This window comes from Ananas comosus, linkage group 10, assembly GCF_001540865.1.
Source record: "Ananas comosus cultivar F153 linkage group 10, ASM154086v1, whole genome shotgun sequence".
Taxonomy (NCBI): domain Eukaryota; kingdom Viridiplantae; phylum Streptophyta; class Magnoliopsida; order Poales; family Bromeliaceae; genus Ananas; species Ananas comosus.
Window position 1 is genome coordinate 1,031,702 of NC_033630.1, and position 21,628 is coordinate 1,053,329.

Here is a 21,628-nt window from a genome sequence, read left to right on the forward strand (position 1 = left end):
TGAGATCATTTTGGTCAACACGGAAAAAAAAAAAAAAAATCTCGCTTGAAGGCCAATTGAGATGACAATGTTTCAAAACGTTCAACGCTTTGTGATCTAAAAACAAACAATTAATTGGACCCAGACATGAACTGTCCCTCTCTAAACATCAGTTTAATTTGGTTGGCTCGATCACTGGAAACTGGCGATAAATAAATATATAGGAATCTCATCTAATCTAATCTAAATAGATCCTCATCATCACCACTAAATTTTATAGTATTATTCTAAGTAAATGGTACATCTAACTCAGATCACAATGTTAATTATACATTGGATTTATCCATGGTATATTTAATCGAACAAGTTGTCCACATGGTACTTCTAGGGGGAAGAGTCCCTTGATCTTGTCTCTACTAATGTAGCCTTAGTTTTGTGTATATGTAGCTCACAGCACAATCATTCTAGTGGTACCAGTTAATTAAATGAAAAAAATAAGGTAAGATAATTTGAAACTTATAAATATAATTAAGTTAGTAATTGTGTGATATAATTAATAGAGTTGATTGACATATTGAATTTGATACCTGTATATTCACTAATTAAATTTGACTAAATTCAATAAATTTGATCTGCTTTTATATAAACAAGGCTCTGATAAGTGATAACGTAGTACTCGATCCCCAGTTTTAATAGTTGGAGAATATTTATTTTCATTTCTTTGTGATTTCGCAATACAAATTCCCCCTCATTTAAGTTCTCGCATTGTTGTCATGATCATATATATAAATATATATAGATTCTTCAAAAGAGAAGAAAAATGCACATATATATATGTCAAAGTTTCCAAATATCAAGATGATCCATAATTTGATGCCAAAGGTACTAATACTATCAAATGAGTCCTACATAAATCCAAGAATTTTTCAATAGCATTGAGGTAAATTAATTAAGGTTTATATATTTCACATCTCAAAATTAATAGCTAGAAATTCAGAAAAATTTAGTTGATCACTTATTGTTTACAAAGAGACAAATAAATTAATAAGATCCATGAAAACCTTGTCTAAAGAGGAAAAAAAAAGGAAAAAAAAAGAATTAGTCTACACACAACAAAAAAGAGGATGTTGAAAGTAAGAAAGGTTTCCAATATAATGACAGAAGCAGGAACCAATCCCATTGGTTCAAAAGAAAAGAAATGTACCACAGATGCTTAAGAAATGCAAGTAGACAAAACTATATGGCAAATAACATCAAATTTAGAGTTTGACTTACAAAAAATAATAGTGTTTATCGGTGGACGGTATTTTGGCCATATTTATTGAGAATATCTGCCGAATTTAATTTTGAAATATCAAAGAGAGTCTACTAAGGTAGCTTCAAAAGTTGACCATGGAGGGTTTTTTTTTTTGTGTTTGGGTTGATATTTCGTATATATATATATATATATATATATATATATATATATATATATAATATTATGACTAATTCAAGTGATCTTCTATAAAAGAGGCAACATTTTGACTTGTTATGATGTGCCAGCCGGAACAGAAGGCCTACAAGTCAAATAGCTTAAAGAAATTGCATCAACAAGCATTGGGACTAGGAAACAGCCGATCATATTTTCTTGCAGTGTGTAACCACAAGATACCTTACGGCAAACACCCCGGACAATTTTCAACTGGGGAATCTGGGAGATAATGTGCAGGCGATTTGGGATAGATGGACAGATAAAAATAGAACCCTTCCAACCTAAACAGACCGGTTCATAGGACTTATAACCGGCTAGTGGGTCACCTGGGACCTCCGGAATAGAGCTATCTTTAGGTCAACCTAGACTGACCCAACAGTAGGTGTCTACAAGATTAAACTGTTGATGGACCAATGGAAGATACTTACTCCCGACTGAACCTTTTTTCTTTTCTTTTCTTTTCTTTTCTTTTTTTTTTTAATGTCTTCGATCCGTTACTCGCCGAGGCCTTACTGCCTCACCCATGTAGCTTAATTTATTTTCTTATTAAATGAAGCGGGTAACGTGCTACCCTTCTCTCAAAAAAAACAAGCACCGGGACTCATTAAAACCAATGATAGTACTCGAGCGTAAATAATCTAATTAGTACGAAACTTATTAATTGATCTCAATCTAGGAAGGTCATCTTTCATGAAATATGGTCTCGATCCGTCTCTTCTGCGAACCTGCGGAATGCGACTAACGCAGAGAAAATATTCAATGCATGTACATTGATCTCACATGTATACCGCCATTTTGTTAAAACCGGTCCGGTCGTTGAACCAGAAAAGCATTTGGTCTAGTATCTCGGTTCAACCGTTGCAACCAGCTGGTATTTCCAAAATTAATTTTAACTTGTTATATAATGTGAGAAAGTTAGGTTTGTAGAAACTGAGCTAATGAAAGTACCATTTAGCATTTGATCATTGAACCAGAAAATAATTTTAACTTTTTATATAATGTGAGAAAGTTAAGTTTGAAGTAGAAACTGTTGACCATCTTTTTTTCGGTGCGTGTTCTCCAGTTTCCTTATGGTGATGTTACTAGAGGATCGATGTTCAATCAGGAGACTTGGGAGCAGACGTACGCCGGGTGTGGGATAGTTGGAAAGGTCGGAAGGGGACACAACCCACGAGCAACGGATTAATTGGAATTATAGCCTGCCGGTGAGTTATTTGTAAGACCAGAAATGGAGCGATTTTTAGGATGGCTCAGACGGACCCACTATGTGGAATCTATAAGATTAAACAACTGATATCTCAGTGGGGGAATCTCTGACTAGTAGAAAGACCCTGGTAATAGTTTTTTTTTTTTTATTTCAACACTGTCTTATTTTTCCGCCAACCTTAAGACCTTGCTATCTCACTCATGTAGCTTAATTAATTCATCTTCTGAATGAATGAAGCGGGTAACGTACTACCTTTTCCTTTAAAAAAAAAAAAAAACTTAATCAGATTCAAGTTCAAATCCTAGTTGGTACCCGAGCGCAAGTGACAAAGGGTTTGATGGTTGGTATCTGAGGTTCAAAGTTCGAATTCTTGTTGATTCATATTTTTAGCTAAGGTTATTTATAAATGAAATAAATGAAGCGAGTAGCATACTACTTATCTCTCGAAAAAACTTAATCAGATTCAAAACAGTCACTCCAACCTAAAAGTTAGTAAAATATCACTTAATCAAATATTAACCAANTGATATTATATATATATATATATATATATATATATATATATAGATAGATATAATATTATGACTAATTCAAGTGATCTTCTATAAAAGAGGCAACATTTTGACTTGTTATCGTGTGCCAGCCGGAACAGAAGGCTTACAAGTCAAATAGCTTAAAGAAATTGCATCAACAAGCACTGGGACTAGGAAACAGTCGATCACATTTTCTTACAGTGTGTAACCACAAGATACCTTACGGCAAACACCCTGGACAATTTTCAACTGGGGGATCTGGGAGATGATGTGCAGGCGATTTGGGATAGATGGACAAATAAAAATAGAACCCTTCCAATCTAAACAGACCGATTCATAGGACTTATAGCCGGCTGGTGGGTCACCTGGGACCTCCGGAATAGAGCTATCTTCAGGTCAACCCAGACTGACCCAACAGTAGGTGTCTACAAGATCAAACTGTTGATGGACCAATGGAAGATACTTACTCCCGACGACCTTTTTTCTTTTCTTTTCTTTTCTTTTCTTTTTTTTTTAACGTCTTCGATCCGTTACTCGCCGAGGTCTTATTGCCTCACCCATGTAGCTTAATTCATTTTCTTATTAAATAAAGCGGGTAGCGTGCTACCCTTCTCTCAAAAAAAACAAGCACTGGGACTCATTAAAACCAATGATAGTACTCGAGCGTAAATAATCTAATTAGTACGAAACTTATTAATTGATCTCAATCTAGGAAGGTCATCTTTCATGAAATATGGTCTCGATCCGTCTCTTCTGCGAACCTGCGGAATGCGACTAACGCAGAGAAAATATTCAATGCATGTACATTGATCTCACATGTATTCCGCCATTTTGTGAAAACCGGTCCGGTCGTTGAACCAGAAAAGCATTTGGTCTAGTATCTTGGTTCAACCATTGCAACCATCTGGTATTTCCAAAATTAATTTTAACTTTTTATATAATGTGAGAAAGTTAGGTTTGTAGAAACTGAGCTAATGAAAGTACCATTTAGCATTTGATCATTGAACCAGAAAATAATTTTAACTTTTTATATAATGTGAGAAAGTTAGGTTTGAAGTAGAAACTGTTGACCATCTTTTTTTCGGTGCGTGTTCTCCAGTTTTCTTATGGTGATGTTACTGGAGGATCGATGTTCAATCGGGAGACTTGGGAGCAGACGTACACCGGGTGTGGGATAGTTGGAAAGGTCGGAAGGGGACACAACCCCTGAGCAACGGATTAATTGGAATTATAGCCTGCTGGTGGGTTATTTGGGAGACCAGAAATGGAGCGATTTTTAGGATGGTCTAGACGGACCCACTATGTGGAATCTATAAGATTAAACAACTGATATCTCAGTGGGGGAATCTCTGACCAGTAGAGAGACCCTGGTAATAGTTTTTTTGTATTTATTTCAACGCTGTCTCATTTTTTCGCCAACCTTGAGACCTTGCTGCCTTACTCATGTAGCTTAATTAATTCATCTTCTGAATAAATGAAGCGGGTAACGTACTACCTTTTCCTTTAAAAAAAAAAAACTTAATCAGATTCAGGTTCAAATCCTAGTTGGTACCCGAGCGCAAGTGACAAAGGGCTTAATGGTTGGTATCTGAGGTTCCAAGTTCGAATTCTTGTTGATTCATATTTTTAGCTAAGCTTATTTATAAATGAAATAAATGAAGCGGGTAGCATACTACTTATCTCTCAAAAAAACTTAATCAGATTCAAAACAGTCACTCCAACCTAAAAGTTAGTTAAATATCACTTAATCAAATATTAACAAATCAAGTTAGTAAAGTATTTACGCTTTAAAAATATATATTTTAAGCATATACTGCGATCTATTTTTTATTTTATTATATATATATATATATATATATATGTAGGGAAATATTTATATTTATATGTATATTTATATTTATATTTATATTTATATTATATATGTATATGGTTTTTGCGACGTTTCGGTGTGTTCTCGTCGAATGTAACGCCATGTCGTTTTGATTAGGCCGGGATTAGCTGCGAGCAATGAACAGCAAACCGCATGGAGTGCCGCCACGTGGCGATTTGNAACAAAGTTTGGCGGAGTATGTACGGAGAAACTTCAAAGGAGAGCGGAGGGTGCGGCTACAACCGCTCGTAATGACGCAGCTTGATAACACAGCTCTCACGTTGAAACATTTATTATTATTATTATTATTATTATTATTATTTTTACTCCGTCTCCTTCTTAGTTCATCTTATTTTAGTCTCCAATGAGGGTGTTGACATTTTAAATACTTAATTCCCCAGATAATGTAGATAAGTACTTGGCTTTGGTTTCTTCTTTTTTTAATTAAAAAAAGAGAAAAACAAGTCAAGCCCATGATGCTTCCCTTTATAACAAGATCTGGGAGAGTACAAGGCAAATTAAGGTAACAAAAAAAATAAAGGGCAGAAGGAGAAAGAGGGGGAGGAGACCTTGGTTTTGTTTCATATGGAGGTGGTGATGAAAAAAGCTGCTTTTAAAGAGGAGATAAAGGATGTGGAACTGATGGGTGATGAAGATAATGGAGAGGTACCTTTTATTTTGTTATGTACTTCGTTTTTTTTCTATTTTATAGCTCTATGTTGATCTCTAGCTTAATTTATATAGCTGTGCTAAGAATTGAAGGCTTTATACATGTGTGAACAAGTGAGCTTTTTTTTCTCTTGCATGCAAAGACTATGAGCTTTAAGAGATGGGCTTTTTCTAGAACAGAAACTAAATTCTAAATTATCTAATTAATATGGATGGTTTAATTAGAGCTTTTTATGCACTAATTATGAACTGGGATTGATCAATGATTGGCAAATTAATTAAGGTCTTTGAATCATGTATTTGTGAGGAATATTTGACTATAAAGCATTTGTATAGCCTTAATTAAATTTTGGACTTTTCAGTTGGTGAACTACAGCGTCTTAGTTTGAAGCATTTTTTGGTCTTTTTTGGTAGCAATTTCTAAGAATCCCTGTAGATATTTGAAGAGAATAATCAACCTTTCCCTTTATATATTCTATTTGGTAATGTATGGTTAATTAGCTTCACAAATAAACTAGTCAGTCTCTTGTTGCTACCTACAGTTAAGAAGAGAAAACGTAATGATCAATCGAGACATTCGAAGATCATCTTCCCCAGCCAACAAGGTTTTGAGCTTTAGCAAACAGGTATATGGAGATACAAAAAAATCACATATTTTGTTGTTCCAAATTAAAGTTGGTATTAATTACAACAGCTTCCTTGTTTCTTTTTTCCTTACTGGAGATTAGAATATAGCTTTTCTTTTCTTTTTTCGGGAGATAGTACTTGCTGGAAATTATGTTATATCGACCTAGACCATAATAGGAGATTGCTGTAAAGTAATATTAATAAGGAACGAGATATCTCACAGTAATTTCTCGTGTATCTTAAAAAACGTTTAAACCTTGCATGACATACATATCTATATATATATTTGGCTTTCTTAAATTACATGTAAAAGGATAAAACTTGTTAAATGTTTCTCTACTATTTGTTAATCTTATTATTGTTGTTTTTACGGTTGTTGTTGTTCTTGTTATTTATTGCTAGTAGCAAAATTTGGTTTGTTCTTCACAAAAAAAAAAAAAAGGTTTAGAGAGGAGGAGATCATGTATGGGATCGATTGGGGAACCATTGGACAAGAAAATTTACTCATTATCCATCTAATTTGCTCGGATCTATATTTTTCTAATATCTCATATTGATATGCTTTCCATAAGATTAATTGGGGTTACATGGTATATATTAATCTATTGAATCATGTTTTGTCAAAGAATTCGTAATTTCCTTTTTACACATTAAATATAAGTATTATAGCTAGCTGATCAAATTATTCTTGTGCAGGTTCCTCCTACAATCTCAAGAGAAAGATCGCCCATGGACAACTCCATAAAACCATCTCCTGCAGATACGAAGGTCAACTCAATTACTCAGGTCAGGATTGAAACTAAAATCCGATCACCGAAATTGTGCGGAAATTTAGTTAAAATTTGCGTAGAAACTAAGAACAAACTTTTTCTTCACATTAATTATAGCATCTAGAATACTTCTATATATGTTTTCGGAACCGTCTCAAAAATAATTAATTCTAAGCCACCAATATTCTTCCTTTCACCCTTCCAAGCTAGTAACCAGAGCAAGTTGTTAATTCAATTCGGTCATGTTAAAGAAAAATCATACAATTAGAAATTATGGAGAAATTCATTTAGCATGTAGTTCAAGGCTTTTTAAATAACAAAAGTCATTAGATATTTTAACAAAAAGAACAAATATTATGAAATAAATATAATGCATAATATATATATATATGATTGTTACCTCACCGTGTTTCTCACACCTTACAAAAATTCTATATTTTTGTGCTCATAGTTGGACCGACTTGAAATGACAAAGGCGGAAATGGGTGAAGTGAGAGAAGAGAATGAAAGGTTGAAGATGATCTTAGCAAGAATCGTTAAGGACTACCAATCTCTCCATGTGCAATTCCTAGACATTTTCCAACAAGATCAAGCGAAAAAGCTACCAAACGACACTTCTACCAATCTAGATGATCATATAGAGGACCAAGAACTTGTTTCTTTGAGCCTTGGAACAAGCTCAAGTGGCCAAAAGAAAGAAGATAAGCTAATAAGTGTGAGTAAAAACAAAGAATATGATGAACCAAATGGAGGTGGCCTTACTCTTGGTTTGGAATGCAAGTTTGAAGGGTCTAGTGGTGATAAACATGAAGTTCCCATGACGAACGTAAGCTCCGATAATAGCTTTGAGGAGGCAAAAGAAGTGGAAGCTGGAGAGCCATGGCCGCCAAGCAAGATATTTAAGAATATTCGAAGTGGAGAGGATGAAGTGTTGCAACAACCTCAAGTTAAGAAAGCTAGGGTTTCAGTGAGAGCAAGATGTGACGCACCAACGGTATGTAAACAATATTTCATTTAAAGTACGTGCGAATTTAAATTCAGATTTCTGATCCAAATAGTGAATGGAATTTAATGATACGGAATCGAGTGAGTTCATGATTTTTGATATTCAAATTAAGACAATAGTTGCTATTCAAAAAAAAAAAGATAATCAAATTAAGACTTGTACATGTTCAATTCTATAGATGAGTGATGGATGCCAATGGAGAAAATATGGACAAAAGATCGCGAAAGGAAATCCATGCCCGCGTGCATACTATCGTTGCACGGTTGCGCCTGGATGCCCTGTGAGAAAGCAGGTAAATGTTGATCATTAATATTGTAGTTGTTAGGATTAATTTACTTATGAAAATAGTCATAGAAATTTGCAGTAAATGTCTTAATTTCACGTTATATATATTATTAATTAGGAATCTAACAAGGAAAAGTTATTGGTTTGATGAATTCTGATTTAGACTACTTTGGACAAGTAATTCAGTTGATTGTTCCAATTGGTAACTGTCGTATTTAATTCGCAACGGTCATTGACGCTAATAATGAACTACCTTTCTCCTCCTATGGTAAAATTAAGATAATTAGAAGATCTTATTTTTACTTTCAAACACGCAAGAAGGAACTGTATTAGATTTGGGATTATCAGCCATACTCTCACGATAATTTGACGAATTCTCAACAAGAAAATAATTTCCATTTGCAGGAAAATTTCTTCTTAATTCATCCTGACATCACGTTTAGTAAACTACGTACTAATCAAATGGCTGCAGTCCTGGCGATATCATACCTTCAAATTTGATCTAATTGATAAAAAGACGTTTTCTAGAAGTAATAAATTAATGATTAATTTTATTTTCTTCCTCCTTTTTTTTTTTTGTTCTTTCTTTTTCTTGCTATGGATTAATTCAATCTCAACCCTAGCTAAGCTGAGTTTCTACATCATTGTCAACATCCTAGAATATTCTAATCGTAAACCATACTTCATTTTTTCGATGCTCCTAGTTAAAGTTAAAAATAAATAAAGAAATAAAGGTTAATTTTCTAAAAAAATGAATATTTTGTTTGATCATTCTCAGGTGCAAAGATGTGCACAAGACACATCCATACTGATCACCACTTATGAGGGGACCCACAACCACCCTCTTCCGATCTCCGCCACCGCGATGGCGTCCACGACGTCCGCCGCCGCCTCCATGCTCATGTCTGGCTCCTCCGCCTCCTCCCCGGCTATCGGATCCCACACCGCAGCCTCCGCGGCAGCCACCACCACTCTCAATGGCCTCAAATTCAGCTTAGCAGACCCTTCCAAGACAAACCAGTTGATCTACTTCCCCACCCCTTCTCTCTCTTCAGCAGCTTCTCACCCTACAATCACACTAGACCTCACTGCACCATCATCATCATCATCTTCTTCGGCCTCCCAACCCTCCTTCTTCTCTACGTTCTCCTCTAACCCTAACCCTAGATTCTCCCCAACAGGCTTTAACTTCTCCACCTCAGAGACTGGGAGTACCACTGCCACCTTACCACCTTCTTGGACCAGTGGATACTTAAGCTATGCAAGCCCACTACACATCAAAAGCCCAATAGGCTGTTTAAACCTGGGTAGTAAAGCCCAGGATCTTTCTTATCAATCCTGCATGCAGAAGATCGCGAATCCAAGCGCGGCGAGCCCGGGCCAGAATTCGTTGACCGACACGATCGCAAAGGCGATCACGGCCGACCCGAGCTTCCGGTCGGCATTGGCAACGGCGATCACGTCTTACGTCGGAGCCCAAGGTGGGCCCGGAGATGGTAGGGCCCAAGGGCTGAAATGGGGTGACCAATTGGGCTCTGGTGGACCGATCGGGGGCAGCGGGTGCGCGTCGAGCTACTTGACTAACTCGGGCTCGCCCGCTTCGAAACCGGGCCAACATGGGAGCCTGCTGTTGCCCCAGCCCACTTTAGGATTTGCTAGCTCAAAGAGTAGTACTTCTGCTTCTGCTTTCCCAGTAGAAAATATGAAAAATATAAATTGAAGAAATTTACCTTTTTTCTGTCGGATTTGATTTTTGCTGTATTAATTCTTGTTTTTGCGTTGGGAATTTTGGATAGATATATCCGAAGAGAGTGTTGCTTAATTAGAGGTGGTGTTTATACAGTGGAAATGTAATTTAGTGAATGTTTGATATATAATGTGGTATATAATGTGGTAGGCCAATAATTTTGATTTTTGTGAATAGGATAAGGATCAGATAAATGAGTGACTCAAAATCATAGACTTGAATAATATCACAAATTTTCGTAATGTGTTACATCATACGAATTGTCAATTTCTTCTCTCTCTCTCTTTTTTATTATTATTCCCTCTTTTGATGGTGCATGTAACAACAGTGTAAATTTTAAGAGAACCTTCAAACGAGGGACTAAGCGCAAAATACAACAGTAAGTGGATTACTTTGTAAAAAGACCCAAAAGTCAACGGCTTTGTTCCCGCTCTGTACGCACCGGTGAGACTGACACTTGGCGCAAAAGCGTCGATTTGGATTGCGAAATGCCGCAACGAACCTCAGCGAGAACAATGAACTCGTCATTATCAGAGAACAAAAAAGAAAAAGAAAAAAACGAATCAGAAAATTCGTCTTCTTCTTCTTCTTCTCACCTAAATTTCTATTGCATTCTGATTCGTTCCGTCCCGAGATTCGGTACAGTCACACCGAAAATTCTATAATTTTTTTTCTTTACGCTGATATGCCAATCACCTGTTTGATTTAATGCCTCAGTGAGCTATGTTTTGTAGATTTTATTTTTCCCCCTTTTGTGTTTTTCTGGTCGTATCTATGTTTGTATACATTATTGAGTGCGTTGTTTGTGGTCTACGGTTGTTGTGGTTACCATAGGATCTGCTAAATTTGCTCTTCAAAGTTGTCCTGGTTTGAGGAATGGTTCAATTGATACACCTAGTGTTTGCTAGCCCTATTAAGCGAAAGATTTAAGCATGTCCAGCGTATTGAAACGTTGGTTAGATCCTTAGTGTGGCATGTATTAGAATTTTTTTTTTTCTTTTTTTTGGGGGGGAAAGCGTGTATCAGATTAGAGTTGAGAAAGAGAAATGTTAAAACTCAAATTCCGTATGATTTGATGTGTTGGCGAATAGACTTCTCTGTTCCTATTGTTGCAAAGATTCTGCCGTATTCTGTTGAATTCAATTGAATAGAATTTGAACAAAAAGACCATAAAAATTCTGTCACTGTACACAAACAAGGCCTTAGAATTTTTCGTTTTCAGGAACCTTGATCTCTATTTTCTAATAAATGTAGTGAGTATTCATATCATTTGCATGCTATTTTTGTTAGGAAGTTAAGCACTTTCTACTGTTATTAACAGAACTTCCTCTCTGTGGATTGCATTGTGGATGAACTTCTCATCTGCAGTAAGCAGTGTACAAGGTTTCTCCATCTCTTAAAGAAACCGGTCATCCTGCTAATTATTGCATACATACATTATGGCCCAGCAAGATGGAGTACAATTAAGAATGCCAAGCTGTGATGCTTATTTTGACAGAATCCAATCTAAGAAAAAGCTGCCGCATTCTTTGCAAGAATCCTTGACCTCTTCATTTGCTAGAATTCCGGTCTCTTCTTTCCCTCTCGTTCCCTGCGGCAAAGGTATCTCTTATTGCTTTCACCATTTGATTCCTCTGGATTGTGAGTACTAACAAAACAAATAAGAATTTTGCTTCTTCCCTTTATGAATGTCCCTCAACCATCTTATGGCCTATTCGGCTCTGTTGAAGTGACGCTTGAGTCAAGTCGCTGCGTAGCTCCTCAGAGCCGTAGAAGCAGAAGCTTCAAGTTGGAGCCTTCTGTAATGGAGCACAGATGCTCATTTAAGCTTTCTGCCATAGCAAAAGCTTTAGACTATTTGTTATCCATCATATCAGGAGGCATTCTTCTTTTTGGAGTTGTATAAGCCCTTTGATCATCTTAAATTGTGGTTTATGTCTTGCAAGTTTAACCCGCATCTTATATGTCTCTTGAACAGTAATTGAAATTTCGGCAGACACGACCACTGTGGAGGCAATCCGAGTTTTATCTGAGCATAACATACTTGCTGCTCCTGTAACAAACCCACATGAAATCACCAGTACTGAATGGAAAGAACATTATCTTGGAATTATAGACTACCCCGCAATAATTCTTTGGGTGTTGGAAAGTGCAGAGCTTGCTGCTGCCGCACTAACAGCGGGCTCAGCAACAGCTGCTGGTGTCGGTGCAGGTGCTCTTGGTGCCCTTGGTGTAGGGGCAGTGGCGATGGGGGCAACGGGTCCGCTTGCAGTGGCCGGGCTGACGGTTGCTGCAATTGGCGCGGCTGTTGCCGGAGGATTAGCTGCTGAAAGCGGCATGGCAAAAGATGCTCCTGCTGCTGCTGATAGTTTGGGGGATGATTTCTACAAAGTTCTCCTTCAGGAAGAGCCTTTCAAATCGACGACTGTAATTTTTTTTGCATTTTCTTATTTCCAGTAAAATGAATTTTGTTAGTTTAGTTAACCTGTTTTGTTAACCTGAGGTGACCAATCTTCTTAACCTCATACAGATGGAAAAACCTGAATAAAATGCCAGAAATATATTCCATATTCAAGTTACAAATCACCATTAATCCCCTACAGGAACGGAACTCTAGTATATAGTTCAATCACAAATAGGGTATATCCCTGTTTACTGAAAAAAAGTATATAGTTGTACTTGTCCATTTGCCGTAGTACTAATTGAATAGGAAGGCTACACATCAGAGTGTTGTTGTTCTAAAACAGCAAAAATTTGAGAACTCTGATAGTCCTTTTGCAGCAAAAGCTTCTCCCCCTTTGGAAGAGAGTTTCAAAAGGCCATCTGTATATTTTGTTCATGTTTCATATTTCTCATTTCAACCTATTATTACAGGTAAAATCAATTCTCCAGTCATTCCACTCAGCACCTTTCATCCCTGTTGCTCAAGACAGTTCCATGCTAACTGTTTTGCTGTTACTCTCAAAGTATAGATTGAAGAATGTCCCTGTGATTGAAGATGGAAAGCCTTATGTTAAGAATTTTATCACCCAATCAGCAGTTGTGCAAGGCCTGAATAAATGCAAGGGATGCAACTGGTTCGATTTCATCGCTGCGCGTCCTCTTTCAGATTTTGGACTTCCTTTTATGTCATGCGATGAGGTTATTTCTCAATTGCAATTGTTCACTGTAGACCATATAGTTATGTTAACCTTTTTTTACCGCAACATCATATCCATTAACTTTGTATCTCTTCACTTGTGTACTTTCTTCAAAAAAGATAACAGAACATCAGTGCATAACTCATTTGCTAGTGGCAATTTTTTTCTTTTCAATTAAAATGTTGTGGTGATCTCTGTCTGAGCATTGAGTTTATCCATCACGTATTATCAATCTACTCCAATTACAAGAAATATAGGAAATTATCACATGCTGGGTTTTATGGTCAGGTTATTAGTATCAAGAGTGATGAGTTAATCCTCGAGGCTTTCAAGCGCATGAAGGACAACCAAATAGGAGGACTTCCGGTTACAGAGGGTACCACAAAAAAATTAGTAGGTAGTGTGAGCATAAGAGACATCAGATTTCTGCTGCTTAAGCCAAGGCTCTTCTCTGATTTCAGGTCACTTCGATGGCTTTTGCTATATAGAATTCTATTGTTTAGTTCAGTAAAGTTGCATTATTTCTTTCAAATAGAAAATTATGCTGCAAAATTTATAACACTCTTTCCCCGTGATACGAGTCTAAAAGTTCTCAATGATCGGTGAGCCTGCTTGGAAGTAATTGTGTGTTATGGTGATCCAATTGAAGATTTGGTGTTGGTTACCATTTTATTTTGAACTTTTATGTGATAGCTGATAGATTTTTCTTTTGTTTCCTTTTAGTTTTGTCTTATAGTTCTCTTCTCTGATTTCAGGCATCTAACAGTGTTGGATTTCATAAAGACCATAACCTCAGCAGAAACAGAATTGGCAAACACAATGGCAAATCCAGCTACATGTGCACCTACTACTTGCCTGGGGAGTGTCATAGAGAGTTTGGCGTCGAGATCTGCTCACCGGATTTACGTAGTAGAGGGCACTGACCAAGAAATTGTTGGTGTTGTGACATTAAGAGATGTAATCTCTTGCTTCGTCTATGAACCATCCGATCACTTCAACGACTACTTTAAATATAAAACGAAGGAGGCACTGAATTGGTGAGATTGCATTTGTATCGAAGATGAAGGAATAAAATATCAGCTGAGGAAAATGCAGGCAATGTCACTTGACCAACTGCTTCTATATATATTTATCTTGTTTTTAGTTTTTTCCTCAGTTATTTTCAGAAAATAACTTCAGCTTTTTGGCATTCTTATTAAGCTCATGGAATAACTTCTTCTATTTATAGAAGACAATATTCGTTCACTATCGAAAATGTTTGTTCAGCTGAGAAGTCAAGTTTGTAGTCCTGACCTTTCCTCGAAAAAGCAGCAGCTATATATCACAAATTTCGAATGAAAAAAAAAAATCAATATGCATTCATCAAACATTGTGAAACTCTTGTTGAACTATACTTGATAAAGTTCCACATCAATGCAGCTATATCACGCATCTGAATTTGACTGAAGAATAGCTAATTCAGAGTCCTCGGTCTACTTCGAGCCTCGTTTGGGTTTTTAGTTCTAAGAAACTTACCTTTTGCTTCATTGAGCTCCTTGGCAACTTCCGTCATCTCCAATCGATCTTTCGGTGGTGCACTTGAGCAAATAAGCCCATATTTGATCACTGAAACTAAGCAATCTCGCACACTCTCTTCCTGATAAATTATTCTATCATCGTCTTCCTTGATGTTTATATTATCTTCTACCGAGAACATTCTGTTGTCTACTATGTCCATGACTTGTTCAGGAAAAGCCATTTGAGCATACATATGAAGGCTTAAGCCTTCTTTAAACTTGTTGTCGATAGGGCTTATTCCAGTAAACAATTCTAGCAGGAGAATACCATAGCTATATACATCTCCTAGTATAGATGCTTGACCGCCCATTCCATACTCTGCCAAATATTTGGTTAAAACTGTTAGTATTCATAGATAGACATTGTAGCCCAGGACAAAAGGCACATTCGTATGTTTCGGAGATGTGGTAATGTTGTATATACTGAATACTTGGTAGTGTTTCAGATATTAGTCAAATTAATTGTAAATTGTTAATTCTGAAATTATTTTGAATTTCATGGCTAATATGCAATCTCCTTTTTCTTTTATTTTTCTCCCCCTCTTTTCTACTAATTAATACACTATAGTCATCTTCAATTCAACAATATTCTCAAAATTCAGCAGTGAACATGGAGCACCATCACATTTATTATAGATATCCTAAGAAGTTCACATATCCAGCAACAATTTCATCACAAATGAAAATCATATTTTGCTGATATATCATAAATTATAGCATAAATTAGGGTTTTGTGAGAGTTCTCACCCGGAGGAATATAGCCGATGGATCCCTTGATTCCTGTTGTGCTAATTGACTGTTGAGATGATTCATCTTGGTATTGCACGAGAAACTTCGCCAGCCCAAAATCCCCAACATGTGCCGTCATGTCATCGTCCAAAAGAACATTGCTAGGCTTAAGATCACAATGAACAATTGGTGTTGACCCATGGTGATGAAGATATTCCAATGCGGATGCTATGTCGATGGCAATGTTCAACCTTTGGATAAGGCTTAGACTTCTGAATGGTCTATTCTTGCATGCATTTGGATGCAGCCACTCTTCTAAATTACCATTAGGCATGTAAGCATAGACTAGTGCCTTAAAATCATTGCCTTGGTGGTCTAGACTAGAGCAAGAAGTTAAAACTTTGACGAGATTTCGGTGTCGGATGCTTCTTAGGGCTTCGCATTCAGAAGTAAAGCTCTTGGAAGCCCCATGCTGCTGAAGGTTCAGCACTTTTACAGCAACAATGGTGGCATTTTCATGCTTCATATCTCCTTTATACACCGATCCAAAACTACCTGTGCCTATTAGATTAGTTGAAGAGAACCCATTAGTAGCTCTGAAAAGCCCATCATAAGATACTCTCACGAACGGATCTTTGAAGGAAAACATTGATAATGGTTTCATTCGGGAGTGTATTATCCATTTACGGCTCCCAACTAAGCAAAAGAATATAGTTAAAAATAGAATTACGCCACCTATAGGAATGAGAATTGCCTTAAGTTCGTGAGAGTGATGTTTATTGGCAGAGGCATTTGATGTGCAGTTTGGTAAGTGTAGCTCAGGAATTCCACCACAGAGCTTCCTGTTTCCGCTGAGGGAGACTGCACTCACATTCTTGAAAACACCTGTAATTGGTACCTGGCCCTCAAAATTATTGTAAGAGAGATTCAAGTATTGTAGATCGGGGAACTCATCAAGGAATTCTGGTATTTGGCCTGACAATAAGTTACTCGCGAGATCGAGTTCTTGAAGTCCTCGTAAGTTACTGAAGGTGGAAGGAATCGGTCCTTGAAAAAAGTTCCCTTCCATGTAAAGGCTTTCCAATGTCTGGCATTCGCCAATGGTGCTTGGAATTTCACCAGATAGCTTGTTATTTGAGAGATCGACCTCCCTAATATTTATCAAACTGCCAACTTCCAATGGTAATGAGTCGTTTAGAAGATTATGCGACAAGTCGAGAAAACTTGAGAGCGACGAAAGGCTCATTACTTCTTTTGGAATGCTGCCACTTAGCTTGTTATTTGAAAGATTCAACAACTCTAATATTGCCATGTCGCCTAACGTTGGCGGAATGGTTCCTTCTAACTCATTGATATAGAGATAAAGCCTGTTCATTTCTGTGAGGTTTCCTAAGGTCGGAGGAATTTCACCTGAAATCATGTTATTCGACAGATCCAAGAGCTGCAAGTTCCTGATTTGCCCAATTTCTGCAGGAATTGTGCCTCGAAGAAGGTTTGCACTCATATCAAGGAAAGTTAGATTGATGAACTTCCCAATCTCAGTAGGCACACTTCCTGATATTTGGTTATTATCAAGAGCTAGAATGTCGAGCCCCGTCGAAAGGTTAACTATTGAGGTCGGTATCATGCCTTGAAGAAGATTATGTCCTATATCCAATACTTGGAGATTGGTGCAATTGCTTAGTGAAGCGATGAAATTCCAGTCACTAGGCTTATTAGCTTCTAGTTGATTATTGGAGATATCAAGCCAATATAGACTCTGCAAGATTCCGAAGCTTGAGGGTATCGTGCCGGTGAAGCTGTTGAATCCTAGCTCAACATCTCCAAGCTCAGAAGCATTGGACAAAGAAGCCGGAACTCGTCCCTCAAGTAGATTATCATACATGAGAAGGACTTGAAGGTTTGGGAAAACATTTCCGATGTCTAAAGGAAGAGTTCCCTCTAGCTGATTACTGTTTATTGCTAAGCTCACCATGGATGAGAGATTGTAGAGTGAGGATGGTATCTTTCCTGATAGGTTATTCAACGCGAGGTCGAGATATACGAGAGACGAAAGTTGGCCTAATGAACTCGGAATCTCTCCAGATAGATTGTTCTCGGAGCAGTCCAAATGAATGAGAAGTAGAAGTGCCCCGAAATAAGAAGGAATCAGGCCGTAAAAATTGTTTCTTGCGACAGAAAGGCCGTTCAACGAGGAGAGATTGGAAAGAGAAGACGGAATGGTTCCCGTAAGACTATTGTACGAAACATCGAGGGTTTGTAAAGGAAGGCTCCCTAAGGATGGAGGAATAAGTCCTGATAGATTGTTATTATAAACAGCGAAATAGAGTAGCGAAGAGAGGTTTCCGACTGAACTTGGGATGGACCCGGTTAAGCTATTGAAAGGAAGATCAAGTATTAATAGTTTACCAAGGTTGCCCAGAGTGGTAGGGATGATTCCGGTAAGATTATTGTAGCCTAATACCAGTTGAGTTAGATTTCGAAGAGAACCGAGCTTGCTAGGGATCTCTCCTTCAATAAAGTTATTCCTTAGATCGATCACGCGAAGTTGCAAACATTGGCTGAGATTGGAAGGGATTAATCCTTGTAGCATGTTACTTCGCAATGTGAGTACCTGAAGACTAGAAAGAAGTGACAGAGTTGATGGGATCTCACCTGTGAGCTTGTTGCTCCTCAAACTAATGACTTGTAAATTGGAGCAATTTCCAAGGGAAGGCGGAATAGTCCCATAAAGAGAATTCACGCTCAAGTTGAGGTACTGAAGCCGGTGCAATCGACCGAGCTCTTTAGGAACGAGTCCGGCGAATCGGTTGCCCGAAAGGCTGATCCTTTGGAGGAAGGTGAGGTTGGCTAAGGAGGGCGAGATAGGACCAGCTAGGAGAAGAGAGTCGAGTTCGAGGGCCGCGACTCGTTCTGGATGGCGGCGGCTGCAGGAGACGCCGCGCCATTTGCAATAACGGAGAGAGTCATTCCACGAAGAGAGCGCTTTATAAGGATCGTCGGTTACGAGTGACTTAAAGGACAGGAGCGAGGACCGATCGGCTGCAGTATGTTCAAAATCAGAGGAGGCGGAGTTGGTTGAGATCACATAGAGCAGATTGATGAGGAAGACAAGATAGAACCCTTCCATTTCCGTCGACCGGAGAATGAAGTGATTGTAGTTCTTAATTTGCTGTTTTTCAGAACTGGAGTCAGAAGTTTTACTCCGACAAGAAAAGTGGTGGTTGAAGAAGCTCTGCTTAGCTTAAAAGTCTTGCAGTCTTACATTGAACGGTCTAGCACTTAATTTCTGAATTGAAAGGACAAGAATTTGTCGTAATTGTAAACTCTCTTCATGGGTGTTTCTACTGCCCAATGATATGTAATTTCCAGCTTTTTGTTGCTGTAATTGGCGCGCACAGCTGGGGATAGAGGTCATTTTTCTTTGCCTACCAAGGAATTTTTCCCCTTTTCTAACATCTTATTACTGGAGTTGGTGGGTCAGTTATGCAAATCAAGCAATTCTGACATAGATATGATGACAGCAACTTAATTGAGTTCCCACTTGAAACTTGCAGCTTGCAAGCAGCATTCAAAGGTCATAAATTAGCAATTAAATATTGAAGCAAGTTGCAATGAGCTGTAATCTGGGAGTGCAGACGACTGCTTTCATACTTCAGAGACCCAAAAATAAACTTGAAGCATCTACTTTTGAAATTTAGAGGCCCAAAATTGTGGATAATGGCAGTTGACAACAGATAATAAATGTTGGCTCTGCAATAGATTTTTTTTTTGGGTAAATTTTGCTCCACCATTCTCTGAACATATTTGATGTCCTAAACTTTAGCTTAAAACAAGCACGCATTCCATTGAATTCGCATGAATGTACACACATCCACATACAGCACGCCGTGCCGATTCTCGTCTCTACAGCTCATTTTTAACAAGTTTTTCGCTCTTGCAGTGCGATTAGAAACGAATCGAACATCACAACTTCAAAAAAGCGAGCAATTGTTGTGAGAAATCAACGTCGGGTACATCCTGCAGTGAGAGTCATGATCGCAGATGACGAATCCGGGTGTGAGATGGTTGTGCACCCCTTCGTAGGTGGTGATCACGTAGCTCGGGTCGTCGCGGTCCCTTTCGACTCTCTTCTTCACTCCGCAGCCGCTGCTCGAACACTTGTAATAATTCCTGCAGTTTGATTTGCAAATCCTGGTTAAGTTCCTTGTTTTTTTTTTTTGGGGGGGGGGTTCATAATTAAACTTGTATGCTTAATTATGAAAACAATAAGAAAGAAAAAACTATCTCACTAGTTGCATTTGGTGCACACAATTAATTACCTTGGATTGGGGCTGTTTTTAACTGATTTTTTCCCATACTTCCTCCATTTGAATCCATCATCCAAAATCTCTACCTCTGATCTTGTTCTGAACCCAATCCTGCTCCCAATTTCCACCCCCATCCCCTTCATCTCATCCCCACAGTTCCTGCATATGGTAAAGAACTTAATTAACCACCAAGAAAGGGATATAATGCGTCTACGAAGAGAGAAAATTACAAAGTAGGTCTTTTGACTCCTCTAAAAATTTGTTCTACATAATCATAATTAACTCATTTGATTCACTGGACGAAAAAGTGTCACGTTTGCACCATTATTGGAATGTTAATTCTGAAAGCGAGACTGAAATCGAGATCAAACAGTAGCAGTGAAAATGAAATCTGCACATAATTTCTAAGTTTAAACTGAAAGTCTGACTGAAACCGACTTTCCGAACGAAATTGTTACAATTGAAACTACGTCGAGAACGAAATCGAAATTGGATCAAACTTCAAAAAATCAAACTTTCACATAAACTCAACTAGTTTTCGAGAGAAGCAGCAGGTCTAATTGAGAAAGCTGCAAAAAAAAAAGAAAGAAAAAAACATGATAGCAAGCATACATTATCATATCAGCTGTTGGGCTGCAATCACCACCAGCAAGAGGCTCTTCCGGGCCGTGCGCGGCCGTCGGCGAAGCGAACTGCTCGTAGTAGCCTTCGTCGAAAGCGGCAAAGTCGGCGGCACCGTGCGAATTCTCGGAGGCGGCGTTGGCGGGGAAAAACTCACAGCTTGGTAACACATTGGGAGTGTATTCTCCATACAACACAGAAGAGTGAGAGAACGACATATCTCGCTATGGCCCAACTAAAGATGCTTATAGGACATATATATAGCTTGAGTAAATACACATGGTGTCACGTACCATATATAACACACACACACACACACACACACGCAAACACATACACATACACATGACACACATACGCTAACTACAAAGAGAGAGAGGGACATATTTCTAACGATCTTTCCCAGGGGATGGCGCGAAGGTTCGCGGATGGTGTCACGTGTCAAGTCGCTTTTGATGTGAGGTCTCACCGTGAGTCGCAATCGTCCATGCCAAAAGTGGGCCCTACTTGAGAAATCAAGAGTCAAAGTGTCACTTAAATTGACCGCCATAATAATAATAATCATCATCGTTAATCCATACAAATCATCATCATATCCGAAAAGCTTCTTTATTTATAAATACAGTTTATTTTCCCAACTAAAAATAATTATTGCTTTTAAGGTAGCTGCTTGTTACTCGATTTGCAAATTCTCCAGGAAAAAAATAAATAGGGTAAACTTCAAATATCCCTCTGTGATTTTACATTTTCTCACTTTAATACCTCGTGGTTTAAAGTGTATCAAGTTAGCCTCCGTAGTTTCATACTTTCTCACATTAGCACCTGATGGTTTAAAGTATATCAAGCTAGTACTTTGTGGTTTTATTTTTTCTCTTTTTATTATCTATTTTATTAATTTTTTTCGTTAAATCAGTGACAAAGTTAAAATTAAAAGGTACTAAAATAAATATTCAATAAACCTAGGTAGGGTATCTGAAATTTTTGTATATAATTTAACGAAATATTAACAGAGGAGTCAACGAAAAGAGAAAAATGAAACCAAAAGGTACTAATTTAAACTACATGGTACTAAAGTGAGAAAGTGTGAAACCACATGGTGCAAAATTGA

The 21,628-nt window shown here is 37.7% G+C and overlaps 4 protein-coding genes across 7 annotated transcripts; 2 read left to right on the forward strand and 2 right to left on the reverse strand.

The window, feature by feature from the left end:
- Nucleotides 5,597-10,353, forward strand: LOC109716771 (probable WRKY transcription factor 72). 2 transcript variants are annotated; one of them, XM_020242325.1, is made up of 6 exons: nucleotides 5,597-5,726; nucleotides 6,272-6,355; nucleotides 7,053-7,142; nucleotides 7,578-8,120; nucleotides 8,311-8,424; nucleotides 9,196-10,353. In XM_020242325.1, exons 1-6 carry the CDS (start codon nucleotides 5,646-5,648, stop codon nucleotides 10,135-10,137), a joined length of 1,854 nt encoding a protein of 617 aa, XP_020097914.1. In that variant the 5' UTR covers nucleotides 5,597-5,645; the 3' UTR covers nucleotides 10,138-10,353. The 2 variants fall into 2 exon arrangements, with proteins under 2 accessions (XP_020097914.1, XP_020097915.1); XM_020242326.1 differs by lacking the exon at nucleotides 6,272-6,355.
- On the forward strand, nucleotides 10,498-14,577 carry LOC109716774 (SNF1-related protein kinase regulatory subunit gamma-1-like). 3 transcript variants are annotated; one of them, XM_020242331.1, is made up of 6 exons: nucleotides 10,498-10,543; nucleotides 11,486-11,766; nucleotides 12,143-12,591; nucleotides 13,039-13,305; nucleotides 13,593-13,765; nucleotides 14,060-14,577. In XM_020242331.1, exons 2-6 carry the CDS (start codon nucleotides 11,604-11,606, stop codon nucleotides 14,343-14,345), a joined length of 1,338 nt encoding a protein of 445 aa, XP_020097920.1. In that variant the 5' UTR covers nucleotides 10,498-10,543; nucleotides 11,486-11,603; the 3' UTR covers nucleotides 14,346-14,577. The 3 variants fall into 3 exon arrangements, with proteins under 3 accessions (XP_020097920.1, XP_020097919.1, XP_020097921.1); XM_020242330.1 differs by lacking the exon at nucleotides 10,498-10,543 and adding an exon at nucleotides 10,574-10,803; XM_020242332.1 differs by lacking the exon at nucleotides 10,498-10,543 and adding an exon at nucleotides 10,574-10,803 and having other exon boundaries at nucleotides 11,533-11,766.
- On the reverse strand, nucleotides 14,672-19,430 carry LOC109716770 (probable LRR receptor-like serine/threonine-protein kinase At3g47570). Its single transcript, XM_020242324.1, has 2 exons — nucleotides 15,608-19,430; nucleotides 14,672-15,179 (listed from the first exon to the last, which is right to left on the reverse strand). The coding sequence occupies exons 1-2, from the start codon at nucleotides 18,717-18,719 to the stop codon at nucleotides 14,758-14,760; spliced, it is 3,534 nt and encodes a 1,177-aa protein (XP_020097913.1). The 5' UTR covers nucleotides 18,720-19,430; the 3' UTR covers nucleotides 14,672-14,757.
- On the reverse strand, nucleotides 19,419-20,815 carry LOC109716777 (probable WRKY transcription factor 50). Its single transcript, XM_020242336.1, has 3 exons — nucleotides 20,512-20,815; nucleotides 19,912-20,058; nucleotides 19,419-19,762 (listed from the first exon to the last, which is right to left on the reverse strand). The coding sequence occupies exons 1-3, from the start codon at nucleotides 20,736-20,738 to the stop codon at nucleotides 19,564-19,566; spliced, it is 573 nt and encodes a 190-aa protein (XP_020097925.1). The 5' UTR covers nucleotides 20,739-20,815; the 3' UTR covers nucleotides 19,419-19,563.

What these genes read in the sequence shown, in the direction of transcription:
- LOC109716771 (XM_020242325.1), top strand. Translation starts at nt 5,646, where the DNA reads ATGGAGGTGGTGATGAAAAAAGCTGCTTTTAAAGAGGAGATAAAGGAT. An exon ending in GTGATGAAGATAATGGAGAG is followed by an intron (nt 5,727 to 6,271) that starts GTACCTTTTATT and finishes TGCTACCTACAG; the next exon opens with TTAAGAAGAGAAAACGTAAT. An exon ending in CAAGATGTGACGCACCAACG is followed by an intron (nt 8,121 to 8,310) that starts GTATGTAAACAA and finishes TCAATTCTATAG; the next exon opens with ATGAGTGATGGATGCCAATG.
- LOC109716774 (XM_020242331.1), top strand. Translation starts at nt 11,604, where the DNA reads ATGGCCCAGCAAGATGGAGTACAATTAAGAATGCCAAGCTGTGATGCT. An exon ending in CTTTTATGTCATGCGATGAG is followed by an intron (nt 13,306 to 13,592) that starts GTTATTTCTCAA and finishes TTTTATGGTCAG; the next exon opens with GTTATTAGTATCAAGAGTGA. An exon ending in AGGCTCTTCTCTGATTTCAG is followed by an intron (nt 13,766 to 14,059) that starts GTCACTTCGATG and finishes CTCTGATTTCAG; the next exon opens with GCATCTAACAGTGTTGGATT.
- LOC109716770 (XM_020242324.1), bottom strand. Translation starts at nt 18,719, where the DNA reads ATGGAAGGGTTCTATCTTGTCTTCCTCATCAATCTGCTCTATGTGATC. An exon ending in CATCGGCTATATTCCTCCGG is followed by an intron (nt 15,180 to 15,607) that starts GTGAGAACTCTC and finishes AATATTTGGCAG; the next exon opens with AGTATGGAATGGGCGGTCAA.
- LOC109716777 (XM_020242336.1), bottom strand. Translation starts at nt 20,738, where the DNA reads ATGTCGTTCTCTCACTCTTCTGTGTTGTATGGAGAATACACTCCCAAT. An exon ending in CCAACAGCTGATATGATAAT is followed by an intron (nt 20,059 to 20,511) that starts GTATGCTTGCTA and finishes TACCATATGCAG; the next exon opens with GAACTGTGGGGATGAGATGA. An exon ending in AAAAACAGCCCCAATCCAAG is followed by an intron (nt 19,763 to 19,911) that starts GTAATTAATTGT and finishes ATCAAACTGCAG; the next exon opens with GAATTATTACAAGTGTTCGA.